Consider the following 12518-nt stretch of genomic DNA (forward strand, 5'->3'; position numbering starts at 1 on the left):
TAATGAATAATACTTGTCCTCATTAACACACTGCTCTGACTTAAACTCGACCTATTCCACTCATTCCCCAAATGGGGTAGCTCTAGGTCGTACATGAACCTGAGTACTGTTGTTTATACCCCGGGGACCAATTCATTGACTAAGGAGAAGCTGATCAGATGAGTTTTTACTAGGCATCAGATATAAGATCCATGAACACCTGCTACTGAGGTGCCTGGAGATTCTTGGTTCATTCCCTACCTAGGCTTGCTTGTTTCTTGCTATTTATTATGTCTGTAACCTATAAAAACCTTTTCTTTTTTTTTTTAGTGAATTGACATGAGTTTTGATTCCATGCAATCAAACATCAACCGTACAAGAAAAATGTCTTAAACATTCTTTAATATCAAAAACAACTCTTTGGAAGTACAAATGGGTAAAGGTCCATCTACTGAAGAACATAAAATGGTATGCGATCAGACTTGAGTTAACTTGCCCACAAAAAACTAAGGGGTTGACTTATTTTCCTTCATTTGGGCCCAGATTAATTTTGGTTGGTTATAAATGGTGTTTTTATTCGGGAGGCATGGGACATATGTGATAAATGTGAGGACTATCATATGTCTTATAAAGAGCTAATTGTTTGTGAAAGATGCTCTCCCACTGACACACGCAAGTCTGATGTACACTGGCTGCTGGCTCTTCTATAACAATTTCATTAAACCATCAACCCTTATACCAGAATGTAATATGACAAAGCAGAGATTGTCTTCTTTGACCTCAGCAGGATCTGTAGACATTAAAAAAATATCAAATACTCTTTTTTTAATAAACAACTTTATGAAGACCTAATCACCCTGCATACTAAATTCAAGCACAGGACTTAGAAGCCGACCATTTTCTCATTAACACTGCTGTTAATTTTTCATGCTGTATCCAATTTTCTCTATGTCTCAGACTAGCTACTTACTCTAAATTTATTAGCTTAGGAATTGCTGAATTACTAAGGTAAGAAAAAATGATATGTTTCGCCTTTCCTCTAGAATTAAACTCCCATTCTGAGGAACTGGAATTCTTCACTCAAGAAATCATTTCTTCCCATTCTTTAAACTGGTATTTTATCAAATCTCTGGCTTCTGGAATGTTGGCAGGCATTACACAGAGTAGAATGTAATATACTCTTTCGTGTCTTTGTAAGACTCATTTTGCTTTTATCTTTAAAATTATTTTATCATTTTATGAACAGTTTAACATATTTACTCATGTATAGATGGACAGTGGGTGAAGATTAGGGAAGCTTCATTTGCAGTGAAGAAGACCTTGCTAGTTTCAAAAAAAAAAAAAAAGGTTGAACTAAAATTGTGGATATCAAACTATAGCCACAATCTCTAACCTTTAAAATATCATTTTTAAACAGAATAGAAAATTTCTGAAAAAAAGATGTAAACAGGTGTTTATATATTAAATAGATATATAGACACCTGTTCTCTATATATTTATGTTTATATAATTGATATATATATATACCAGATATATAATACCTATGTGTATACACATATACACGTGCATGTGCGTACACACACACACACACACACACGAAACCCTGACAAATAGTCCTGAAACTCAGCACTATACTGGAGAAATATTAAAGTCTTGAGTTTGTAGTTAATTCTTAGACTGTATTTAGAGAGACATATTTGTGGAGAGAAGGTTTTTAGATCAATGTGGAAGAAAAGGGAAACACCCTAAAACTGTACGCAAGTTCAGGAACTGTCCAAAATCTTTAAAGTAGTCATGTTCCTGGTCCATGGGAGATATATTCCATTCTTGATTATTTGGGTGTCCTTTGAACATCACTTTGCAAATGTCAGTGTTAATATTAGCCAGAGAAGTTCTAAATCCTTGAAGAACAGAGCGTGCACTCATCGTCCTGTTTTAAGATGTACGTATCATCCAAACACTGAAAGTTTAAAAGGTCTAAAACTTTAATTTCTGAGATTTAACATTAGGGACACCTCTCTGGCTTTCAGACATGCACTCCTAAATAAATGGTTCAAAGGTCAATTACTTTGTATTCATTTCTTTTTCCAATGAATGGTATTCATCATCAAACATTCTTCAATGAATTTACTGATACCTTTTCCTGTTTATACACACATCATGGCCAAAAAAGTAACAGTTATGAAATATAAGCCATGGTCTGCAAAAATCACTACAGAAGACTGAGACTATATTTTACAGGATAGCAGTGGAACAAAACAGAGTAGCACCACTGGTTTTCATACAGGCTCCTTGGAGGAAAACAGGCTCATTTGCTCTGATGCTGGTTAGACCACTGTAGTTAAGGCTTTGGTTGGAGTCTCTCTTCGGCCCAACTCTGGACTGACCTTGTGCTAAGTAGAATGCCTGACATAGAGTGGCCATATGATAAATATTAGTTTCCTGGTGCATGGATGTAGAGGTACAGATTTGCATCCCTGCCCTCAATGTAACATTCCCCAGGTGTATGTTACTGGCCACTAAAAGCACCTGAAAAGATGATCTATTGGGTGTGCCATTCCACTTCCAAATCTCATTCCTAAGATGAGGACTAAAACAGAATCTTTTTGACTTCAGGTAAGTAGTAGAAACATTTCCTCACAAACCAGAAGAACTGTACATAGATTCAACTGAAGAATGACAACTACAATTTTATAAAACTTTCAGATGAAAAGGAACTCCATAAAATAAAATAAAATAAAAAAAAGGCCAATATACATCTCCCTCCAGAATGCCTCTAGGTCAGCAATAATTATTTGGGGGGTTATGAAAGAAGAATCCCTGTATTGAATTGCTTTTAACATTGGTCCAAAGTGGTCGTGATGAAGGGGTTCTTTAAATAATCTTTGAAAATGCTGAGCTTTAAAAACAGTAGGTGATGTCCTCAGCATCCCAGCCAAGCTATTTGCTGCAAATACTACCAACAACCACAACACTACTGACATGGATATAAATATTCATATTAACAAATGAGATATTGCTGAATCCACAAGTATAGCTGGAATAGCCTGCATATTGTCACTTCACTGGAGATGCACAATTCTTTTCTTGGGAAATATCTTCTTTGAGAATAATGTTCTCACAAAACAGTATCCCATGTGCCACTGTGCTGATTATGTTGGGAAAACCTATCACATATAGATTGTGATGAGGGGTCCAGCTCTCCTGGTCCCCTATAAAATCCAGCAGATCTCATATTAACAAAACAACCAGGCTGCTCATTTGCCCCCTTTGTTCAAAGGTGTCCTAACATCTGAGAAGGCAAATCCATCAATTCATAGTTTAGAGAAAGTAAGTGATCAAAAGACACATTTATTGACCTGGAGAATCAAAAAGTGCAGTCAGTTTTTGACCTGGACCTCTTGCTTTCTCTCTTTTGTATTCCCATTCCCCTACTCTCACCTTAACTTTTTATTGAGTAAATTTCTCTGCATAATCACCGAACTCAAACATTATATATTTTATGGCTATTCCTGGATGCGTGAGGTCTACCCATAGACTGTACCCTGCTCTGGGAAGATAATCTATTAAATGCAAATGCAAAAGAAATACAATGCCCATCCACTATAGTTTCAGAATCTTCTCAGAACGGGTGGATTCCATTCATGACTTGTGAAACCTACATATTGCCCCATTGCAACCTGTGGTCTTACGACTAGCTGCAGACTTATTTTGATTATTCAGCCTTTTAGAAAACAATGTAAGGAAAGTTCTTACCCTTCTATACACCTTATTTCAATGCCATGAGTATCCATATAGCCATTCAAGAAAACGGGTTAATTTATTATGTGTTGGACATAGTATTGTTGAAGTAGACACACATATACATTCATTCATTCATTATCTCTCTCTCACCAGAGATATTTTAATGCAGAAACAAAGTGTGACAAGTATGATTATTTTTCTTATTTCTATAAATCTGATTTAAGCAAATTTCCTCAGGTGAAAACCTCCAAGTTATATTTCTCAACTTTTAAAGATGAGAACTAAGAAAGTAAACAAGGTATTTCAAATCTTGCAAAAATGTATTAATGCTACAGATAGGAATACTGTGTTTAATTTTCTAGGATCTCTGTACAATTTGTGTTTCAAACCCTTTATCATTATTATCACCATCATCAAATAAGACAAATCTTTGTGGAGTGGCCCCTGCTCGTGTTTGAAGCCGTACCAGCTCTCATTTAGGGAATTCCAAAGTCTACTTTCTCTCAAGCAACCTTGAGAAGATAAGAATTATCTTGATGCGCTTATTTATCTTCCATTTCTGATCTCCTGATCTATGCAAAACTCTGAGGAGGAAGGGGCCACATGTCTCCAGCATGTCAGATGCAGTTCAAGGCAGTGGGACGAGTTGAAAGAAAGGAGGGAAGTGCACTATACATGTAATGCCCGTTCTCTTCCTGGTGGGTGTGAGTTTCAGAGAGCTCATGGGAGAATCGTTGCTTGATCACACACAGCATCAAAAGCCAAATCCCTGGTTTCTACACCTCATTATCGAGCCCTAATGGTCACACTCCCAGGAATACAAGCTCTTGCCTCTGAGAGTTCCAGACCACAAGGGATAACTGGACCAGTTCTCCACAAAACACCAGTCAGGAGTGCAGCTCAGGCCAAAGTCACCCTTCAATACAAGTTCAGAGCAGCATAAAGAAACGTGTGCTCAGGGCAGTATTTCTCTAGAGAGCTATTTCCGATTCCACATAAGAGTAACTGGTGGCCTTGGATAAATCATTCCTCTCATTTATGTGCTGAATGGGAGAAAACAAGTCAACAACTGATGCATGCAAAAGCATTTGGAGGTGATGGATGGAGACATTATGGTGCATTTCGTCAATGGCATGCCATTAGAGAAAACCATTTCATAGAGTAAATTAAGAAAACAAACCAGCTACGTGACACACTTGAAATTGCCACTGGCCAGACCAGTTTTTCTCCTGCAGGAATAACGCTGCATGGATTGACATTATCATTATCACTCAGACTCCCTTTCCTAGGGTAGCTGCCTGTGCTTGCCTGAGACGTATACCCCCTGCTTGCACTGCCCCATAATGATGGCCGCTCACATACCTGCAGAAACCTGTGTATCACAGACCCCAACTTTCTTTTTATTACTGTCTTGAACCATTATTTAAATCTCTTACTGTTATTTAACTTCGTGTGTCAATATCTTGTTTTCTTTACCAAGTTATACGAACCTTTCTTGGCAAAATCTGGGTCTTACAAATGAAGCTTACTAGTACAGCCCCGGGTTTATAGGGTTCAGTATATGTCTGTTGATTTCACCTGTGATTAATTTCTCCTGTCTTTCTCACAGACACTGATGAATTCATTAAGAAAGCATTTCTTTGGACCTACTGCTGGGAATGCAGCGACAGAGGCCTGATCATTGACCTCGGGGAGCTCACCTGCAGACAAGCAACAATCAGAACATGGTCAGGTGGAAGTATCAGGGGTGCAGGTTAAGGTGTTACAAAGGGGAGTGCTCTGGGTATGGGTAGGGGGATTCTGGGAGGGCTTCTAGGAAACACGAGTTCCTTTAAGATTAAGTCATTGTTAACTCAGCATTATAGCTGGTGTGTGTGAGGGCATGTCAGTTAGCCCAAGCATGGAATACTCCGGTTCCAAATCATTGGCTATTCCAGGAGTTTCTGCTGAAAAGCTCAACCTATTCCCAAGGTCATCCACTAAGGTCAGGGCAGAAATGGGCTATGAAATCACGGGCCCTTTCCCTTGGTAAGCAGGCTCTGAGAGCATCTGGATGCACCTCATGGTAGCTGTGGCTTCATAAAAATCAAAGCTGATTGATGGGAGCAGGCTCTCTGCCTTCATATGTTTAGTCTGCCCGTGCTTTTAGTACCCCTGTGGCTGTGCTTCCTAATGGAAATGCATTTCTCACTCTCACCATTACCCAGATATAGATGCTCTCGGATATAAAAGGCCATTTACCTCAAGATCTTTGTCTTGTAAGGCATCCCTAATTCAGGAAGGAAACGAGAAGGAGTTGAGAAGGACCCACCACAAATGTTTTGTCAGGTAGTTCGAAGAGAGAGACAGGAATTTAAAGAGCTCAATTTATATTTGGCTTGGGTTTGCAGCTCCATTACCCTGACTCAGTCTAGTTCAAGGAATTCACTTTCTCTTATGAAGGGCTCTAATCGAGAAAAAGAAACTACATGTTTCTTTTTGTTGTTGTTGTTGTTGTTTTTCTTTAAGAAAGTATGATTCACAGCATAATAACATCTTCTATTTGTTATAATCACTCACTGGGCCCAGGACCCTAATGATATTATCATATCAACTCGGACAAATCCATTGCGAGGTAGGAATTATCCCCATTATAGAGGTGTGGAGTCTGAGAAGTAACGCAGCACACCCAAAGCTACCCAGATGCTAAATGGCATAGCCGGGATTTGAAAACAAGCACGTCTGGTTCCAAAGCTGGGGGCTCTGACGCCCAATGTCTTCCAGACTGGATATAAACATGTATATCAAAATGCAATGCAAAGATGAACTGGTTGAAAGGAAAGAAAGCCAACTCTCATGGGAACACTCAGAGGTCAGATTCTGAGGTTTCTTTCAAATAATTTGGTTTAATAATAAGCCACAGATATGGCTGGTTCTCTGCTACAAAAATCACATTATGTCTGACCAAACTGATCTCCCCATCCAATTATTCCTGAATGTCAAGCTGAAAAAGCAGTTTGTGCTCAAAATTGAGTCTCAATGCCAATGTGGGGCTATTTCTTGGATTTGCTGTGTGACCATGGTGGTGCCACTGACCCTCTCTGAACTTCTCAGGAGCTGGAGAGACTGACTTTATATGAGCACCAGGAAAGAGGAAGGCTTCTCAGAGAGGTTTTTGAATTAGTGTGATTTTCTCTTCCAAGGGAAGGCAGGATCGGAGCAGAAAGGTAGAGGTGATATCTTGAAAAGGAAGGGAAAGTAGCTCTTACCTTCTGCAAGAGCCATGCTAGGGAGCGGGGCACACATGCAGTAAGCCTGCTACTTCGTTAGGAAGTAGGAGAAAAACACGTTTTGCATTAAGAAGCTGACATACAGAAACGGGCCTGAAGCCTTCTGTGAAACCACCCATTAAGACTGAGAGAAGTACAGACAGTCCAGTCCTGGAACCCTCCACACACACATGCCTCCTGCTCCATGCTCAGCAGTGTTTCCAAATGTCTCATCTCACAGCCAAATTCTCAAAACAAAGCAGACCTTAATTCACTTCAGTTTAGTAATTAAACAAAAAGTACCTTACGACTTTTAGAAAAGAGACCAGGGCATGGAAAGATACTGAGAAACCAAACTAATACATACATGTTCACTCTGCCAAAGCAGCATTTCCTTGCTGGATGAGGGTTGGGGGAGCGGAGAGCATTATTCTGGTCACAGCAAGTGTTTTATCTGCAGTTGACAAATCCCAAATCCTCCAAGCTTCTGTTTCTCCCTACTTAAGACCTGGGTCACAGTATTTATTTACTTAAGTGATGGAGATGAAGGCGGGCTTAACGCTGGCCACCTGTCAGAATAACAGTGACCTGCCTCTTAAGGGGATTTCAGCGACAGCCCCCTTCCCCCAACACCAACAACTTTATAAGACAAAAGGGGATTGGGAGAAAACGTAGAGAAAAAAATCACTGATGGAGCTTGGAGGAGACGGTGGGAAGGAAGGTAAAGACTCCAAGGAGAGAGAGATGCTGAGATCCAAAGGTGCCATTTAAAGCCAACATGAAAAAGGACAGACCCCTTCCTATTCGGAGATTAGAAGGGATTTGGCAACACATGATACCCAAACTGAAAAGTCAGACTTTCTTATCTGCCTCTCGCAAATACCCTTGGGATTCTTCATATTCTTATGAAGAGAGGTTTGTTACCGTTTCTAAGGAATGCACACAATGCCATCTTGCTCTCGAGGGTGAAGAGTCAACAGACAGGTCCTGCCTGGAGAATCTCAAGGCAGCACAGGGCACCTTATTTAACAAACACACGTGCACCACTTACTGGATGCCAAGCAGTGATCGCCACGTATCAACTCATATAACAACTTACAAGAACATTATCATCACCCCCATTTGACAGAGACGGTAAGTACCCAGCCAAAGGCAGAGGTGCTAGTGCACGGTGGAGCCAGGACGAGCAGGCAGGACGGCTCTAGGCTCTCTCTGTGTTCTCCTCCACTGTGCTGTGCTATGCTGCAAGCACAGAGGAGGTGGTGTGACGCGATGCTGTTATAAAGCCACTCGGCTGTTCCAACATGAGAGACAGATCATGTCCCCAGGTCCACATCAGTTTTGTATCAGCTCTTATTTCTGCTCCAGACGCAGGGTGATGAAAAGGGCATGAGTTACAGAGTCAGACAGACCTGGTTTTGAAACTTCCATTTTCCTAGGGAAAGTTATTCAACTTTTGGAGCCTTAGTTTTCCACCCATGACATGGGGCTTATGTAACCTCTCCCAGGGTTTTGTGGGGATTAGAAACAACACAGGAGACCTGCTCAGCAGAGTGCCTGCTGATGGGAAGATAGAAAGTAAGAGCTATTTCGAATGATTGCTGTGATAAGACCCAGTGGAGACGGCGTCAGGCCTCTGGGCGGTCCTTCTAGCCCCTCTGGAGGCATTTCATGCACATGAAGTGGTGGACCTGGACCAGCTGCAGGAAGCTCTGTCCATGAGCCAGTTTACCCTGGACGTCCTGCAGACTGAGTTGCTTCCTGCCCCTACACGATGAAAAGCAATGTTTAGTAAGCGCTAAGCTTAATTAGTTGGCATCCAGACGTGGTTTCAAGGGCTGTGCACACACATTTGTTACCATGGTCAGCCACCTGTCTCTGGAAAGCCTGCTTTTCCAGAAGTCTGAGCCTAGCTCCTTGTGCAGTCACGGAATGAAATTTCCATTCAGTCCACCTCTCACTCCAGCTCCCTTGGGATGGACCTGAAGTCAACACCGTCTTCTGCTGCTGTAGCAGGTCAAAGGAGGGTTGTTAACGTCTCACAGTACATCTTAGCTGCTATGGTTAGGGACCACCTCTGCTGGGGAAGCTGGAGCATCTGCTCTGCAAATTGAAAGTGTCTCCCACGGGCTCTGGGTGATGTCTGAGACAGGTAATAATTATTAACAATTGCGATGGCCCAAGATCATTACATATGAGTCAGAGCTGGAATTCTGGCCTAGAACATTCTTTCTATTCTGCTGGTGCTAACGTCACACCAAAGACTCTACAATGGGAAGGAAGGAAGATGTGTGCAAATATAGCCCAATGGGCACCGGAATGCAGACTTTTGGGATACATTGCAAGTTCAAGATCATGCTGCTTTTCTTCAATGGCTCTTCCAGAGAAAATATAAAAGACTTAATACAGTTTTCCCCATCCCACTGCCTGCTGCCTCCCAGCTGCCACAGGATTTTAGTGGCGCAATCATTTAAAAAAAAACAACAACAGTGATGGGGAGATGGTAACTGCTCCTGGGGACAAATGAGACTGTATAGTGTTTGCTCTGTTACCCACTGGTTCGCCTTCTCACTGCCACTCACATGTCCACAGTAGAGCCTCCAGCCTCCACTGCCTGGTCTCTCTGTTTCTCTAGAAATGACAATGGCCAAAGATGAAATCTTCACCCTCTGAAATCTATGGCAAGATAGATGACAGCGGGATGGAAGGAAAGAGTACACTGAGTGCCTTATCAATCTACCTGCCAGCCCGTGAATGGTGGGTAATAAAAAATTATTGAAAATTAGAGAAAAATGTCACTTATTCTAATTCTTCTGAAAAGGAGTACTGATGTTGCATATGAATAAACTACCCCCTTCCCCAGGGCTAAATCACCATCCTTCCAACAGCCAACCCTCCAAACAGCACGGGTTTAAAAATCTTGCAATTTTATTTGCATATAAAGGCCGCTAGATATAGAATATCACAATAAATTTAAAGAAACAACTGCTTTCCTAAATTTCATTAACAAGATAACATAAAATAGAATAAAGCTCAACAGCATTTACAATGGGAAAACAGAAATGACTATTAGCGACAATATTTTGTGCTAGCGGAGATTGCATCGACACACAGTGCAAAATGGGGGGAGGGACAGGAAGTAAGAAGACAATTCAGGGTATTTAAATATAAAGGACACCTAAGTCTTATTTTAGTTAGCTTCCATTGCATCCATTTAAGTCTATACACGCCTGTAACTGTACCTAGATTTAACTCAAGCTCTTTAAGACCTTGAGTTCTGAGAAAATGTGTCAGCTCCTTTGGACGTCTGATGTCCTGCTGTACAGCATCCCTTTGCAGCTGTACAGTCCTTGGCAATATTAAACTCCTAACTTAGTCATAATACACAAAAAAATATTTATATATATAAACCCATATTGAAAAGGAGTCTGCACACTCATTTTTTTTAACTGCATGAAATACCTGCTCTTGACAGATTCCATTTCCATATTTTTAAAGCTAAAATAATTTAAAAGAAACAAACAAACAATGAGACCTTGTAGAACCACAATATAGATCTCACTAGCTAAGCCATCCTTTAAATGAGGGCCATTTTCTTCCCTTGACACAACTTTCTTTATAGTGAGAGTGTGAAGGGAAGTCTTTTTCCACGCCTACTTTTGTTGAAAAGATTACTATAAATCCGGGCCACATCTGCAAAAAAGAAGCATTACCAAGAGAACAACAACAAAACATCAAAAACTAAAATAGTTCAAACAAAACTCTTAAAACAGTTGTGCAAATCTGGGTGGTTTTTAAAACACTGCCTACCTGTTTCTTTTTTTCCTTTTCTTCCAGCTTAAAGCACATTAAAATAAGACTTTTATCACCTTTTATAAAGAAAGCTTGGCTGTCCTTTGGCGAACACTAACAATTTACAATGGCGTGGCCTTTGAGAAAACAGAAGTCATTTTACAAATTCACAATGCTCCTCTGATTTCAAATGGATGCCCCATTAAAAAAAAATAATAATAATATTAAAGAAGAAGCACAACCTCGAGCATCATTTGTGTTCCATCAATTTACAAAAAGACACAGGATTTGGAAATAAACAAGTAAGAGAATGTAAGTTTATAATTAGAAAAATGGCAGTTTATAGACCTTCCCTCACATTCCAATGGGGCATTTAGAGCTTCAGGAACCCTGTGGGTTTGGAAGGTCAAATATAATTGGAGGGTTGGTCGGTTGAAAGCTGACTGTACACGTTGAGGCATTGATGTACGTTGTGTAACCGTCGGTCATAATGCCGTAACCTGTGGGGAGAAAGTGTCATGCTTACTGTAATATATACAAATAGTGACTCAGTGCAGGGCCATCCAGCAAGGAAAACAAACAAACAAAGAAAGTCTCTGTCAGTGGGTAGTGAGATGAAATTCAATGGCGCCTCCCCAGATATAACAGCTTTCAGAAGCTGCCTCCCAATTTTATTTCTTTAAAGGGAGAATCCTCTGCTTCCAAGAAAATCAATTATTTTTCCTTATTTAAATACTAGATTTGTCAGAGAAAGGCTGTAATGTTTTTTCTAGTGAGGATATTAAAAAAAAAAATTCCTTCTTTTTAAAATATGATTTCATTTCGAAGCCCTCTGTTAACTGTTGAGTTCTGGGGGACTGAATGAGTAACATAAACTCCTCAGGGACACATACATCAAAACCACCAATAAACTTCAGGATAGGTGAGGAAGGAAAGAGTATTGCATTGGGCATCTGGAAAAATGGATGCTCGGCTTCCTTATGTATGAAATAATCTCGAAACTGCCTCAATGAAAATTAGCAGTAAGTGATCTCATCTTACTTGAACTGCGTGGCTTTGATGCTGAATTCCATTTCATTCAAAAAAGTCAGGTAATCAAACGTCCAAGTGATTTGGAGAAACATCACCATAGGACATTGCTTCCTACGCTTACCTGGACACTGGATCAAGCAAAAACACTTCCCATATGCAGTATAAATCTCTTGGGACCTATTGGAAGAAAGCTAAGAAAGTTTCTCTGGGTCTTTGGTATGTATGATCTTTTTATAATTTTTAATATGTTGAAATCTTCAGCATGTTTGCAAATTTGCACATTTCCCTGGATACTTTATATTTCCCTTGTAATCTCTGCAATTAAGTTTGTAATTCTATGTTGGTATCAGGCTCTAACAGCATAGAAAATATGCCCGTGAAAAAATAAGATTACCAGGACTTATAGAAATAACTGACGAGATTTTTCTTTTTTTCCCTTCCATTTGCTAAAATTTCTCCAAGTAAGCCTGTGGAGAGCTTAATGAGGGTCAATGGAAAAATCTCTTAAGGAAAGAAAAGAGGCATTTAAAATGTGCACTGTTTAGTTCTGGGGTCATAAAGTCTTGTTATCTCTCTCCATCAGGAGGTTAGTATTTGCCCTCGCTCTGCCCTCTTCAGCTGTCTTAAGCGAATAAAATTGAGACAAGTTTATTTGAATATGATCTCCTCCCTTTTAAGCAAGTTTATTATTGTGGGACTTCAGTGGAATTTCCCCAATTGTCT

At 40.1% G+C, this 12518-nt stretch overlaps 1 protein-coding gene across 5 annotated transcripts in view; it reads right to left on the reverse strand.

Moving 5' to 3' along the window:
* Positions 1-9881: 9881 nt before the first annotated feature.
* The window catches only part of MPPED2 (metallophosphoesterase domain containing 2), a 163090-nt gene continuing 160453 nt past the window's right edge, over positions 9882-12518 (reverse strand). For all 5 annotated transcript variants that reach the window (XM_019738618.3, XM_019738616.3, XM_019738620.3 and 2 more), the window contains exon 7: positions 9882-11263. In XM_019738618.3, coding sequence (XP_019594177.1) covers positions 11145-11263 — 119 coding nt within the window. In that variant the 3' untranslated portion in view covers positions 9882-11144. The remainder of the gene's footprint in view (positions 11264-12518) is intronic.

Source organism: Rhinolophus sinicus, chromosome 14 (genome assembly GCF_057876585.1).
Source record: "Rhinolophus sinicus isolate RSI-liver-muscle chromosome 14, RSI-T2T, whole genome shotgun sequence".
Classification (NCBI taxonomy): Eukaryota; Metazoa; Chordata; class Mammalia; order Chiroptera; family Rhinolophidae; genus Rhinolophus; species Rhinolophus sinicus.